Source organism: Bombina bombina, chromosome 1, assembly GCF_027579735.1.
Source record: "Bombina bombina isolate aBomBom1 chromosome 1, aBomBom1.pri, whole genome shotgun sequence".
NCBI classification, from domain to species: domain Eukaryota; kingdom Metazoa; phylum Chordata; class Amphibia; order Anura; family Bombinatoridae; genus Bombina; species Bombina bombina.
Genome location: NC_069499.1, coordinates 1,262,845,048 through 1,262,861,520, shown reverse-complemented (window position 1 = coordinate 1,262,861,520; position 16,473 = coordinate 1,262,845,048). Strand labels below are relative to the sequence as shown.

General features: G+C 33.4%; 1 protein-coding gene and 1 long non-coding RNA gene across 4 annotated transcripts in view; one reads left to right on the top strand and one right to left on the bottom strand.

The window, feature by feature from the left end:
• IRF8 (interferon regulatory factor 8) overlaps nt 1-16,473 on the top strand; it is a 655,970-nt gene that overhangs the window by 626,056 nt on the left and 13,441 nt on the right. For 2 of the 3 annotated variants that reach the window (XM_053700919.1, XM_053700925.1), the window contains 6 exons: nt 1,009-1,182; nt 4,947-5,130; nt 5,760-5,824; nt 6,921-7,029; nt 10,298-10,345; nt 13,650-14,027. In XM_053700919.1, the coding sequence (XP_053556894.1) occupies nt 1,009-1,182; nt 4,947-5,130; nt 5,760-5,824; nt 6,921-7,029; nt 10,298-10,345; nt 13,650-14,027 (958 nt within the window). Of the gene's footprint in view, nt 1-1,008; nt 1,183-4,946; nt 5,131-5,759; nt 5,825-6,920; nt 7,030-8,041; nt 8,083-10,297; nt 10,346-13,649; nt 14,028-16,473 lie in introns of those variants that run through there. The other variant, XM_053700930.1, reaches the window with a different exon arrangement.
• On the bottom strand, nt 937-7,824 carry LOC128648324 (uncharacterized). The gene is made up of 2 exons (XR_008400579.1): nt 7,694-7,824; nt 937-1,424 (listed from the first exon to the last, which is right to left on the bottom strand). It is a non-coding gene; the product is annotated as an uncharacterized LOC128648324 (long non-coding RNA).

Here is a 16,473-nt window from a genome sequence, read left to right as displayed (position 1 = left end):
CCCCATATCCCCCCAAAAAAGTGTAAATTAACTACACAATAATGCTCCCTGCAGTAGTATTTGTTAATTTGACATTTGTGGCATATTTAATCAGGAAAGAAAATATATTTTATTTCATTATTATGCTATATATAAAAAGTCATCACCAGGCGAAGAACATGAGACTGTTAAAACCATTTTGCACTGCTTTTTATGCACAGATCATACAGTTACAAAATGTTTTAGAATACTGTGCTGTATAAGAATACTGTGCTGTATTAGAATACTGTGCTGTATAAGAATACTGTGCTGTATTAGAATACTGTGCTGTATTAGAATACTGTGCTGTATAAGAATACTGTGCTGTATTAGAATACTGTGCTGTATAAGAATACTGTGCTGTATAAGAATACTGTGCTGTATAAGAATACTGTGCTGTATTAGAATACTGTGCTGTATTAGAATACTGTGCTGTATAAGAATACTGTGCTGTATTAGAATACTGTGCTGTATAAGAATACTGTGCTGTATTAGAATACTGTGCTGTATTAGAATACTGTGCTGTATAAGAATACTGTGCTGTATTAGAATACTGTGCTGTATAAGAATACTGTGCTGTATAAGAATACTGTGCTGTATTAGAATACTGTGCTGTATTAGAATACTGTGCTGTATTAGAATACTGTGCACCACATCTCTCCTTTCAGTGGCTTTTTGCTTTTCCTGTTGCTTAAATTAGCAAAGAGGTGAAACTAACTGAATGTAACTCGGGGAATGATACAAATTGTAGTTTTCACACTCAATTTGAAACTGATTTTTTTTTTTTTTTTATTGGTATTTGTTTTCAATGGAGAAAAAGGTTGTTCTCATGTATTACGTAACGTACTATGAAGTTTATCATTTACAGTGGCTGAGACAGGGCAGTGAATTAGAAGAAATTAAAAAAATGAAAAAGAGTGAAGTCCAAAATCAATATTTTAATCAGGTTCAAAAGCATTTAATTTTATTTTATTTTCCTATGGATTTCAGATGTGTGACCGTAATAGTGGCAGGAGACTCCGTCAGTGGCTGATAGAGCAGATTGACAGTGGTTATTACCCAGGTCTAGTTTGGGAAAATGATGAGAAAAGCCTTTTCCGTATCCCGTGGAAGCATGCTGGGAAGCAGGACTACAACCAGGAAATAGATGCGTCCATTTTTAAAGTAAGAACTATCTGTATTTAACTTTCTAAATGTGACGATGTTGTATTTGAGCTTCACATTTTATTTATCAATATAGCAGGAACATTTCAGGCATCCAGTGCCACTGTCACGCTCTGTCTCATTGATGACGGTCAGTTCTTACAGGTAACAATCCACAGGGTTCAGATTTATAAATATATTTCTTCTTCTCTGGATCCGTTCCATACTCTTGCAAGGCTCTTTCTTTAGATGCATTACCTTTGCTGGAAAATATATTAATATTAATTTTTGTAATATCTGAGAAACAGATGTTCATGTTCCATTGCGTCCATCCAAATGGATCTTTCAAGTTTAAATAAAATCCATTACAAAGACTTCATTTTGTTATATACTTTATATAATAATTAGGAAAATTACTGTTCATGTCATTAAAATGCTAGTTATTTAGCAACGCCTAGCTTATTGACAACCTAAGTCTGCACACACACTACTACCAAGCTAACCAAAAATACTTAGATGTATTAAGGTAATTTTGCAATCTCTGCATAGTGTGTATATATATATATATATATATATATATATATATATATCCTCCGTGTGTGTCTGCACTCCCAATGCTGTGTAGTCATCAACCAGGGTGCAAAGTCAAACAAGTATACAGTCTATATCCAATAAAGGACTGCACTCACTGGATTTAGTTTCAGAAACCTTCAAATCTTTATTGTTGGAAAAATAAAGATTTGAAGGTTTCTGAAACTAAATCCAGTGAGTGCAGTCCTTTATTGGATATAGACTATATATATATATATATGTGTGTGTATATATGTATATGTGTATATATATATATATATATATATATATATATATATATATATACCGTATATTATTTAAGAATGTAGGTTTGCTAGCAAAATGTACCTTGTTTTACAGTACAGGGACATACTTCTATACAAAGCATCTTTAGTATTGTTTATCTTATCTGCTGTGTCTAATTATGAACAGTTAGCAACTTTGCTTACATACCAATCAACCCATCATTTTTTACAGTGTTGCAGGGTAAATGTTCAGAGTCCTGCATGATCTACTCCAGCTTAGTTTGGGGCAGGGGTTAAAAGACCAGTAAATACAGTAGATTTGCATTATCAACAAATGCATGATAAAGAAGAGACAATGCAAGAGCACTTAGTCTGAACTTCAAATGATTAGTATTTTTTTCTGACAAATTTCAAAGCTATGTCTATTTATACTCCCCCTGTATCATGTGCCAGCCTTCAGCCAATCACAAATGCATATACGTATGTGTTGTGAATTCTTGCACATGCTCAGTAGAAGCTGGGGCCTCGAAAAGTGTAAATATAAAAAGGCTGTGGACATTTTGTTAATGGAAGAAAATTGTTTAAAATTGCGTGCTCTATCTGAATCATGAAAGTTTCATTTTTACTTGAGTGTCACAAAACACCAGAAGGGTAATCTTGAGAAAAAAAAATATATTGAATTGTCTGTAACGTGGGAGTCATATACACTGTAGTTGTGGCATATAAAAGCAAAGTAATTACATGTAATCTATTTGCATGCTGTGCAGTGTTTGTTTAGTGTAAAGTTAGCAATGAAAATAGCATGCAGAGCAACTTCCCTTTTGTAGGGCAATCAATATGTTGCATTCAAATATGCTGTGCTCAGCTGGAATTTTTGTTTGTGTAATAAGTAATGTGGATTCTTATCTCCATTAATGATGTATCCGAAATAAGTTATCTGAACATTATTTAGCACTAAAGGTATACACAAGGCATCACATAGTAAAACTAATGTGATTTATTTATAAATGATTAATTCATGCAAGGTTTAATCAAACAATTGAAAATCTAGATTAAAGGGACATTACCTTTTAATTACAAGACAGTTCTGTTGTCTTGATACAGAATACCATATCAACCAAGTCTTTTATTTTTACAATAATTTTTGTTTGCTGCAATTGATTTTCAACAGCTAAATCCCACCCACTATTGGTCTTATTTGGAGGAGACAATTTGGGTTTTTAGTCTTCAGACAACAAGGCTAGTGATGGTCATAATGTTAGTATAAAATGCATTGTTTTACAGTACTTATGTGTTAAAACCAATTAAGGAAATATGTGAGGCAGGGTTAGCCTTGTGAAGTCTGCAGCGTGCTTTTTCATTTCTGAAAATTAGAAAATACCCAATTTTCAGGGCTACATTTATATGAAAAGGGAGCAAAATAAATAATGAAAGTTTGCTATGCTCGCTACATAAGACCTTATTCAATTGTGTAATACAGAGGAAACCATATATCATATAATGTTTTATTGTTATTGTGCTAGTGATTTGATGGGACAAGGAAGATAAAATTAAACGTTCATGATTTAAAAAGGGTGTACTAATAAAGCTTTATCAAATGTACCTCTTTCTCAAGGTTTTATTTGTTGAAACATAACTCCATACCATGAGCGCTTACTTTGGAGCACATTTCTTCAGCACTATATGTATAACATTATCTGTAAAATGTTTAATTGTGGAATCTTTTACGCATAAAGAGTTCTCATGAAAACTGTCAAAGAAAATTGTGTTTTGTAGAGAATATAATAAAAGAAAAAAACTTTTCCAGTTTACTTCTATTATCAAATTTGCTTCATTATCTTAAAGGACCAGTAAATACAGTAGATTTGCATAAAGAACAGATGCATGATAAAAAGACAACGCAATAGCACTTAGTCTGGACTTAAAATGAGTATTAGATTTTTTCTTCTAAAATTTCAAAGTTTTGTCTATTTCCTCTCCTGCTGTATCATGTGGCAGCCATCAGCCAATCACAAATGCATATACGTATATTCTGTGAATTCTCGCAAAATGCTGAGTAGGAGCTGGTGACTCAAAAAGTGTAAATATAAAAAGAATGTGCACATTTTTTAAATGATAGTAAATTGGAAAGTTGTTTAAAATTGCGTGCTCTTTCTGAATCATGGAAGTTTAATTTTGACTTGAGTGTCCCTTTTAATAGCCTTTGTTGAAGGGGAAATGACATGAGGCCTAAGCAGTCAATTTGCAGCTAGCTCCCAGTAGTACATGGCTGCTTGTGAGCCTACTTAATTATGCTATTCAACAAACGTTACCAAGAGAACTTAGCAAATTTGATAACGGAATATATAATAGAAGTAAACATTGCTGTCACTTTAATATTTTGAACTGAATTTAACCAGTTTAAACCAGTGTAACCTATAGGCATTCAACATTAAAATAAATGTAGTCCTTATTCTGATAAAGAAACCATTATCATTAAGTAAAGGGATATAAAAAAATAATTTTATATTTTGTGATTCAGGAAGAGAATACAATTTTTAAAAAAGTTTCCAATTTATTTCTTTATCAAATTTGCTTTGTTCCCATGATATTCTTTGTTGAAGAGATACCTAGGTAGACATCTGGGGCACTACATGGCAAGAAATTGTGCTGTCATTTAGTGCTCTTGCAAATGGAAAACACGAAGAATATTTGATAATAAAAGTACATTTGAAAGTTGTTTTAAATATGTATGCTCTATCTGAATCATGAATCAAGGAAAAAATTGGGTTTCATGTCCCTTTAAATTCATTATCATATAATCTTGGAAATCATAGTGTCTGCCTATGTAGTAAACAAAAACAAACATCATCAGATTTTTAGCGTTCAGTCCTGGGATTATTTAGTGTTATGTTCCAGTTTCAGTTTGTGAAACCTCTCTAAACTAGTTAGAACTAATATTAATTCAGGGGCTTCTTTCCTCTTTCACAGGCATGGGCAATTTTTAAAGGAAAATTTAAAGAGGGTGACAAAGCTGAACCTGCAACCTGGAAAACCCGGCTCCGCTGTGCTCTGAACAAGAGTCCAGACTTTGAAGAAGTGACCGACAGATCCCAGCTTGACATCTCAGAGCCATACAAAGTGTACAGAATTGTGCCCGAAGAGGAGCAAAAAAGTAAGCACACAAATGTCACCACCGCATTAGCCAACAATGTGTGGAAATAACCCGAGGTTTAAAAGTATACAATTCATACCAAATTCTAACTTATATGGTGGAGATTGCTGATATTATAATATTAATCATATTTTGAGGAGTATACAACCATTGTCATGTAAAGTGAAGTTACAAGAGACATGTTTAGACGCTAAAAGAAAGTGTTTTTGAGATAAATTTATCCATTCATGGAATACTTCTTAGGTGTGAAGGAGAACATGCAGGACCACAAAACATCACCCAAAAAGTCCCTAAAACTTCACCAAAATGAGGAGTGTCCCATCATTTATATTTATATATGTGTTTGTGTGTGTGTAAAAAATACCAACATATTCCTCAGCACTATGCCAATCTGACTGTAGGTACAAAGTTTGCATAACATAATATTTAAGCAAAACTAGAGAAAATAGGGCCTTACCCTGGAATTATTATCAGTAATATATTCTACTTATATGTTCTGCTGCATAAACGGACTTGTGAGCTCACATTATAAAGTAAACCACTGTAACAGGAAGCACACCTGATGAATCTGCCACTGGCTGGCTATTAAGTTTACTTATTTTTCCATTATGTATTTTTAACTTCTGTAGGTAAACCAGGGGGAAGCCATCTTAATGAGGTAACCGAAATGGATTGTAGCTCATCAGAAATTGAGGTAAGAAGTCTAAAGTAGGAAGAAATAATGTGGAATGTAGTGTGAATAGAGAAAGGAAAGTACACTAGACATGTACTGAGTTTAGTGATTTCTTGCTGGTTTGTAAAACCTCTAAAACTCGAGTGTTATTCTACAGAACTGCCCTAAATGAATATTCATCAACCTTTTTTTGCTCTAAAACAGCCTTGGTGTATTTTTTAAATTCATATAACACTCCTAATTTAATTCTTATCTGCCTTTCACACTTCAGTGATGTAATTGATTTAATATGATTATATAAAACAATAACATTATTTTAAATAGACGCAAGGTGCATGTGTGTTGCACACTGTATGGTAACAGTGTTTGCAACAATGTTTATTACAGTTATACATTGTTGCAAATACTGCTGCAGTATAGTGCTAAAGACACTTGTATGCCCATGAACATATCTAGATATGCTCTTGAAGAAAGAATACCAAGAGAGCAAAGTAAATTTGATAAAAATAAAAAGTACAAAATTCACTTGATTCAAATAAACAATAGTAAAGTAAATTGGATAAGTTTTTGTTTTTGGTTTTTAAATCCCTTTCTCCGTCTGAATGATGAAAGTTTAAATTTTACTTTCATGCCCAGCAGAGGCCTATGATTTCCCAAGATGTGCAGATACCTTAGCTGGGAATCTCTGCACCAAAGGGCATAGATTACTCTATGTTGGCTCCACAGAACAGGAGTGACATGGAGTTCCAACATGTAGGAACCCACAAGTGAGATACATCTCTTCTGTTGGTGTGTTAGTCACTGGAACTTGTTTACTCAGATTTAGAATTTTCTCAAACTCTTTGGTGACACAGTTACATAGAATTACTTTGGAGACCCTTATTAAACTACTAAGGTCTTTGAACATGATTTGCTAAAAGTGGCAGAGAAAAAATGTGGCAGAGAAACAAATGGTGTTGGCTAGTGCCATGCTGACTGCAAGAGAATATTTTAGTTATTTGGGCATAAGCTCTCAGATAGGATTGATACTCCTGATGCAGGTTGTTATGTAAGCTCTCATGTATTACATACACCTAACTTATTGGTACCTGCTCTAAACTTCACTTTTCATCCTTAGCCATCTACCGATGAATATCTGACAATCATCAAACGCAGTCCATCCCCAGCAAAAGAAACCTGCCACAAACAGTCAGCCCATGATTGGTGGATATATCCTCACAATGCCGGTGAGTGTTTTGTAAATGCAATTACATGTTTATATAGAATAACACTTGTGAAATCCCTCTGTTGCTTCTATGTCACTTTTTAATCTTTAATGCATCTAACAGTAGCTGAAGTTGGTAATTATGCTAAGTGCTAACAATTCTATCTGCACTTTAATTTCTTCCTAATGTTTTACTATTTATTTCAATCAATGTAAGGCATAATTTATAGGATATCAGGTTTTGACAGCTCCAATTTTCATTCACATCAGAAGTTCAGATATGGTGTCTTTTTCTAGTTCAATTGCTGTTATGGTACATATTTAGATCCTAATGTTTATTTAGATAATTGTTAATTTTGCTTGTCTTACTGTAAAAAGGGACATGGTAATTAAATTGTTTTCTGTCATACTTATGAAAGGGCATCAGTTAGTTATGTTACAAATTTCATGACACAGTTAAGTAAAGAATATTTTAATGGTCGATAATATGGCCACAATGGAAAAATATGTATTTAACTCAATTGGCCAGATGAAAACATATTGGTCTATCTGAGATACTTGCCTGCACAGATAACTTAATCTACCTGTACTCCAAACATTCTTTTAACCCTTAGAAGTAGACCTTTTTCCCCCATCTCCTGCTCTCTCTCCCCCCCTTTTTTTTTCTTCTCTTCCCCGCCCCTTACCTGAGGTCCTGACAATGACCATAACTCAGATATCACCTGAGAACAGTATATTTATAATAGATTTCGAAAGTACCTATCTGACATTTTTTTTCTAATCTTACTCCTCCCACATTGCAATTGTTCACTTTCAACAAGTGACGTCCATATCCATACCGCCCCCTACATATGTCACCGTAATTGCACTCTCCCGAGAATTTGCATACCAATGCGCATGCTCAAACCCGTAATGGGCAATCTCTGATTGTGAACGCGCACTCCAAATAAAATTGTAATAGGATTTTCACTGATGTTGCACAACTAAACGCATGCGCATTAAGAATTTGCATTGACTAAAGCGAGCCAGTTGGACGGATATCTGATTGGATGATAGAAAGACAACTGAAAAAAAGGTATTACGTTAATAGGTTGTATTAATAGATTGACAGAAAGCAGAATTCGACTATTAGAATAACATAGTTGATGGTAAGGTTGTGGGAAATAGAAAGCGCAAGTATATTGATTTTAGTAAATAACGGATTATAGAACAAAGTTCAGAAAGTAAGTTTACCATCCCTTTAATAAAAAAATAAAAAATAGAAGTAAAGAATATTTTAATTTAAATTACAACTAATATAAAAAGTAGATTGGGTAAACTGGTATTAAATGCTCAGTGATTGTTAGGGACATCACCAACGTTTATTGAGCACAGACACAGGGTTGCATGGTTAAACATATTGGGCTAGATTAGGTGTGTTGTGCGCTAACTGCTACACGCAATTGAAAAAGGGTTTATAGCGGCTTTTTGCACATCAGAAGTAGCGCACGTATTACCAGTTGAAAGTAAACACGTTCGCTTGAGCACAATTAAATTTAACACGTGTCGGGATAGCGCAACTTCAGAGTTTTGGTTAACTGTTAGACTCGACTAAATAGTTGCACAAAACACATAAAAATACATTGAAAAGTACAGTTACACTCATAATAGCACCATCTTATATATTTTTTATTCAATATTTTGTAATAATTTTATATGGGCTCAAAGATATGAGGTCTCAGAAGTGCATTGCAGCCCTTTGCAGACAAGTAGCTGAAAACTTGTAAAATCATATTTATGCAATATTCATATTTATTAAAGTTTAAATATGTATTTACTGTAAATATTTCACATTCCAATGTTCTTCACATAAGGGAATATGTTCGAAGTATTTATAAACATATATATATATATATATATATATATATACAGTGTATGTGTATATATATATATATATATATATATATATACACTATGTGTGTATATATATATATATATATAAAATCATCTATATATTATTATTATTATTATTTGTTTAGTTTTATGTTTTGTATTTTTATCAAAAAGGTTGTCATTGTATACCCCTATCATTGTACCCAGCGCTACGGAATTTGGCAGTGCTATACAAATAAATGATAATAATAATAATATATACATATGTAAAGATATATATTTTTCCAAGATATGTATAGAAATATTTATTTATAAATAAATAGAACATATTCTTCTATGTGAAGTAAATTGGAATATGAAATATTAAAGGGGCAGTTTTGCATAACTAACACTTTTATATTAATATACTTTTTACCTCTGTGATTACCTTGTATCAAAGCCTCTGCAGACTGCCCTCTTATATCAATTCTTTTAACAGACTTGCATTTTAGCCAATTAGTGCTGATAAATAACTCCATGGGAGTGAGCACAATGTTATCTATATGGCACATATTAACTAGCACTATCTAGCTTTGAAAAATTGTCAACATACACTGAGATAAGAGGCTGCCTTCAAGGGCTTATAAATTAGCATATGAGCCTACCTAGGTTTAGCTTTCAACAAAGAATACCAAGAGAACAAAGCAAATTTGATGATAAAATTAAAATGGAAATTTGCATGCCCTATTTGAATCATGAAAGTTTAATTTTGACTAGACTTTTCCTTTAATATTTAATGTCGGGTTAGGACACTTGAGAAAAAGCGATTGGATTTTCACGCGAGTAAGGGTATTAGGTTTCTTTCCCTCTTTCGAAATACGTTAATGCGCTTGCGATATTAAATCTGCTTTTTGCGCACATCGGGTTATTGCTTGTATGGAACATTTTACTTTCAACTGGTTATATATGCACAGAAAACTCCATCTAGCAAAGCTAAAGTCGGAGCGGGAGCGCAAATTAACGCTTCACTCGTAATCTAACCCACCCATAGTTATCTAGGGTCAATAATACATAAATGACATTCTCTAATGAATTACACCAAAATGTTCCATTAATGAACTTCAAAAGATATCCCTGGGATTGGATAAACTTGTTACATTGAAGTTACCCCATATGAAGCTAGGTTGTTTATCTGCTTATTGCATTTGCCCCCAAATTATTTAAAGTAACCTGCAAACCGTGGTTCTTGGTGTTTTAGAAGTGTAAGGGCACAGACCAGTAACAAGCTTTACTTCTGTACATTCTGTTACCCAAATAAACACGTAAATATAGGTTTATATGTAACAAACAGGGAGAAAAATACTCCTGTGGTTTTTAAACCTGAGGTGGTAAAAATCTTGTTGATGAAGTATCATGACCTGGTTTCTTTTCCCTGTTAGGAGTACCAGCGATGGATGGATTTGCCCCATATGAACCAATTTCCCACGGTAAAGCAGATTTATGCTTTGCATTTTTATTTTATTTATATTTTGTTTAGCAAAACTGCTGAATTGCCTTGAAACGTGACATTTATTTGTTTTGTCTGTTAGTATTGGCCAAGGAAAGCCACGTTTTTAAGTTCACAAGTGTTTTGAGCTAACAACCTAATACAGTTTCTTTAAATAGGAAAAACTTTAAAGGGACATGAAACCCAAAAAAAATATTTCATGATTTAGGAAGAACATAAAAATTTGAAACAACTTTCCAGTTTACTTCTATTATCAAATTTGTTTCATTCTTTTGGTATCATTTGTTAAAGGAGCAGCCACCAATCAGCAGCTAGAACCTAGGTTCTTTGCTGCTCCTGAACTTACGTAGATAAACCTTTCAGCAACGTTTAACAAGATAAGGAAGCAAATTAAAGAATAGAAGTAAATTGTAAAGTTGTTTAAGATGTATGCTCTGTCTAAATCATGAATGTCTAATTATAACTTTACTGTCCCTTTTAAACGCTGAATAAATACTCTGTGAAATCTTTATTAAGCTCTGTTTCTCTGTAAAATTGTTTTTAAGATTTTTGTTGACAATGCACTTTTGTATTTTAAATGTTTATTATTTAGTGGTGTCCCCTTCAAATAAATACTGACATCACATAAAATTATTATTGCTAATATAAAAGGTTTTTTAGAGGTATTTATTGCTAAAATGTTGAGTCCCACAAATAATGCTACCCATAGTAAATACAGGAAGTGATGTCTTTATATTTACCACGGTGGGATAGACAATACATTGTTGTGCTGTTGAATTAAGGGGACATTAAAGCATTTTTTTTAAATTATGGAACAGAAATTATTCACTACATTCCAAAATATCTACATAGAAGATGCATGTTTAAAAAGCATTTATAAATGTAATTTTGTTAGAAAAAAAAGCATTTTGGCAGGCACACGTGCCTTGAAAAGCCTCTTAAATGTTGTTTATCTTTCTTCCAATGATGTGGCCATTAACAACAACAATAACAGTTATAAATGTGGTCCTGCATATCAACCAATCACAATGCAACATATTGGAGGGTCATGGTTTTAGTCTTGGGTACATCGAATGCACTCCTGTCTGCCTGAGTTAATTTACAGGGGGGAAAAATGCAACAATTTGTACTTTATAGGGATTTTTTATTTTATTTTGATGTCCCTTAAAGGGGCAGTCTAGTCAAAATTAAACTTTCATGATTCCGATAGGGCATGCAATTTTTTAAAAATAACGTTCCAATTTTCTTTCATCATCAAATTTGCTTTGTTCTCTTGGTATGCTTTGTTGAAAGCTAAACCTAGGTAGGCTCATATGCTAATGTCTAAACCCTTGGAGGTGCCTTTTATCTCAGTGCATTTTGACAGTTTCACAGCGCTAGTTCATATGTGCCATATTGATAACATTGTGCTTACTCCCGTGGAGTTATTTACGAGTCAATGCTGATTGGCTAAAATGCAAAACTGGATTATGGTTATGCAATCCTGAGGAGTTTGTAATAAACAGATTATTTATCTTTTTAAACAATACAATTCTGGAGTAGACTGTCCCTTTAAATATTAGCAGTCAGAACTCAAGAAAGTTTGTATGTGGATTCTTTAAAGACTTAACGATAAAAAGAACTCTTTCTGGGTGGGAATTGCCTCGACTATTTGTACATAATGATGTGGTATATTCTCATGGCAAACTGTAGGTAAACTTTCTGACTTTACTGGTGGAGGAGTGAGGTTAATAAAAAAATTTCACCTAAATATTAGCAGTCGGTATTTAAAAAAAATAAAAAATAATATATATATAAATACTCATTGAGTTTTGATTGATATTTTCTGCTCAGTAACTTTGAGAAAAGCAAAGGGACAAGATTATTTACAAGTTTGATGTATTTTGCATCCCCTTCTTGTGAAAACTAGAGTATTTACATGATGATTACAAATATTACCTTTTTATGAGTTGGCAGAGGAGGGGGTACTTTAATTTTGAGGTTCTGGATGTAGTGATCAGTCTGGGTGAATTGATGTGCGACTGGGGTGCAGTATTTGTCTTCCTCATCATTTTTGATTGTCTGTGCTGGTTCAGTTTCTCCAATGTTGCAACATTGTACTTGTGTCTGGCTGTGTTATTTTCACAAGAACAAAACATACCATATTCATGCACATCTGCAGATGTGGTGTACATGATACAGTGTATAGTGTGTGACCAAGGTTGCTACATTGGATAAATATATTTATTATATGCAAAGCAAATAAAAGTATTCATCACTGGAAGCCCTGTTTTAAAATATTATGAAAAACAAACTGTTTGATAACCTTTAGCTTACTGCAACTGAGATGTTGACAGAACCAATTATCAGGTCCAGGCAAGGGACAATAACTACATTGCTAGTTCTGTAGATGGAATAATACAACACTCTCTTTTGGGTATGTATACAGACACCCTCTCAGTTTATTAAGAGGAAGCACCTGTGGGTGTCTGAGGAAGAGACGCCCAGTGTCACTGTTTGTTGAAGCATTTCTTGACAATAAAGGATGAGACATATCTTTTAAATGTTATAAGATTTCCTGAACAATGATAATTTTAATGTTCTAATGCAGTAGTGAAAATATAGGGAGGCTGCCAGTTTTCTGTAGAGTGATATGGAATTATCACTCATAACAATTAAAGGGATAATAAACACCAAAAATGTTATAGTTTAAAAAGATAGTCAATTCCTTTATTTACCATTCCCCAGTTTTGCATAACCAACAGTGTTATAGAAATATACTTTTTACCTCTGGAATTACCTTTTTATCTAAGCTTCTGCTGACTGCCTCCCTATCTCAGATCTTTTGACAGACTTTTTCAGGCAATTAGTGCTAACTGAGGCATTTCAGGCAATTAGTGCTGACTGTTAAATAACTTCACATGCATGAGCACAATGTTATCTATATAAAACACATGAACTAACGCCCTCTAGCTGTGAGAAACTGTCAAATGCATTCATATAAGAAGCGGCCTTCAAGGGCTTAAAAATTAGCATATGAGCCTACCTAGGTTTAACTTTCAAATACGAATACCAAGAGATCAAAGCACATTGGATGATACAAGTACATTGGAAAGTTGTTTAAAATTACATACCCTATCTGAATCATGAAGGTTTAATTTGGACTTTACTATCTCCTTAATCAATAAGCATATGTGTATTGCATAATTGTTAGGCTTTGTGAATTCAGTGTATGGGCTATTTATGAAGGTTTAAATGTTATCACATTAATGTCTCGTATGCTTAATCTATTCTTTGTCCTTCAGCCTTTTCTCAGATGGTGATTCACTTTTACTATGGTGGTAAATTAGTCAACCAAATGACGACCACACGTGTAGAAGGATGCCGGATTTCAGTAAGCCATCATGGAGAGAAAATATATGGTATGGAGGCCTTTGAGAACATTCGATTTCCATCTGCAGAATACATAACAAGTGAACGGCAGAAGCAGATCACCAAAAAGTTATTTGGCCATCTGGACAGAGGGGTCCTCTTATATAGCAACAAGCAAGGCATCTACATCAAAAGACTCTGCCAAGGACGTGTCTTCTGGAGTGGGAATTGTATGCCATATAAAGACCGACCTGCCAAGCTTGAGCGCGATGAAATGGTCAAAATATTCGACACTGCTGAATTTTTAAGAGGTTGGTAGTTCACATTTTTTTACTTTCCATTGCATCACAAAACTCATCAAATATTTTATTAAAATAGAACACGTTTGGTATAGTGTGATTGCAATATTAGAAATATTTCAAAGTAAGTTAGTGAATGGGTTTACTTCTAATATTGTGGCTGCACTGTAACAAAAGTGTTATTAATAAATAGCATGTTTAGTACAGTGGGGTTGCAATGTTAGAACTAAAAACGTAGTGTGAAAATTTGTGGCGGCTAAAATAAAAATACAATATTAAAAAAGCTGTGTATTTTTAAAAGCAGGTTTTACATGGTGTAAAGTAAAAAAAAAAACACTATTGTAAAATGAAAAATATCTATGGGATATTAATATCCTGTATACAAAATTATTATAAAACACTGCATACACATGCACAGCATACCCACAATCTCCCCCAGCTAATATAGGTTTCTTAATAAGCTTTTTGTTTGTTCTTAATTAACAATGGGAATCGCATACATGGGTGTTCCATGGGAGTAACCATTATTATAATGATGAAACATCACTTCACCGGTAGTGTTTTTTTTTTATCTTTATTTTCATTCCAACAAAAAAAAAAAAAAAAAAAAAAAAGAAAAAAAAAAAAGAAGAAAATTATTGCCTCTCACACTCATATGGTCCAAGATATTCTACCAAATCAGGGAACCCCCCCCCAACAACAATTAGCTCTGATTTATTGGCATGTTAAGTTTAAATTAAAGGGACACTCAAGTCAAAATTAAACTTTCATTATTCAGATAGAGCATGCCATTTTAAACAACTTTCCAATTTACTTCCATTAAAAAAATGTGCACAGTCGTTTTATATTTAAACTTTTTGAGTCACCAGCTCCTACTGAGCATGTGCAAGGATAAGTGTGTATGCATTTGTGAATGGCTGATGGCTGTCACATGGTACGTGTATGCATTTGTGATTGGCTGATGGCTGTCACATGGTACAGGGGGAGTGGAAATAGACATAACTTTTAAAATTGTCAGAAAAAAATCTACTACTCATTTGAAGTTCATACTAAGTGCTATTGCATTGTCTTGTTATCTTGCATTTGTTGATTATGCAAATCTACTGTGTTCACTGGTCCTTTAAGTTATTCTCAAAAACCTGCCTTTTCCAGTATTTTTGATTTCTTAAAGGGATAGAGTATTAGTCTCTGATCATTTAAATCCAGTGATTTAATATATCCACCCCATTTACATATAAATCTCCAAATGCTAGATACAGAAATAACTACCACATCAAATTACTCCACAATCATTTGGTTAGAATTTTGTTTAACAGGGTTTTTACATGTGGCCTTCTTTTTTTTTTATTCCAACAAGTTGACATAAGATTTCTACCTATTATAATGACTATATTTAAGAATCTAGTGTTATTTTGATATAATGAACCATCTAGCAGATATATTATATCAGCAGATGCTAGTGTTACACTTAGTTTAAGAGATCTTTTTAGCCAGAACACAACTTTAAAACAGGCAGCTATAAAAACAATGTATAATATTTGCATCCTTACTCTTTTATAGATTCTAGTAATACTTAATTTAGACATATCTAACGGTGTTAGGTAGGACAAAGATAATAAATGATAATGAGATTCTCTGAAACGTATAGCTGGCATTGCCCTTGGAGAATTAAGGAGCTTGGATTCCTGAGTTATCATAGTTCTAATACCATGTGGATATCGAATAGTTAACCTTCCCATATGAAATTACTACATTCTTAAAGTGAAAGTCAATCCTAGCGTTATACAAATGCTAGGATTGACTATTGAAACATATAAAGGGGACTTTCATTCATGTAGTATAAGATACTTCATGTAGAAAGCTCCTTTATTTGTTTCAACCGATCACTGTTCTTAGCTGCTACAGCAGCCCACGGCTAAACATTTTTTTGCTAAGAGGTGACGTTTTCACCTCTTAACCAATAGCCGTGTGGTAAATCCGGCTCCCATGGGCACCAAGCCGGATTTACTGCACGGCTATTGGCTAAGAGGTGAAAACTTCACCTCTTAGCAAAAAATTTTTTTAGCCGTTGGCTGCTGTAGCAGCTAAGAATGCCGATTGGTTGAAACAAATAAAGGAGCTTTCTACATGAAGTATCTTATACTTCATTAAAGAAAGTCCCCTTTATTAGTTTCAAATAGTCAATCCTAGGGTTTGTACAACGCTAGGATTGACTTTCACTTTAATCTCCTTGCCTGTAAAAATCCAAAAAGGTGTTTATTTGGACAATGTAAATTCTCTTTTCAACAAGTAAAAGTTACAAAATGTATTTTTTTGGGGATTAATAAAATGATACATGTAAATCACCACCAGTAGTTTCTAAACAATATCTTCCAGTTTATGTGAACCTTTTCACATATATCTGTCTCGCTACCCTTTCAGTGACGAGATTAGCAATTGTACGTAATGTACAGTGAAA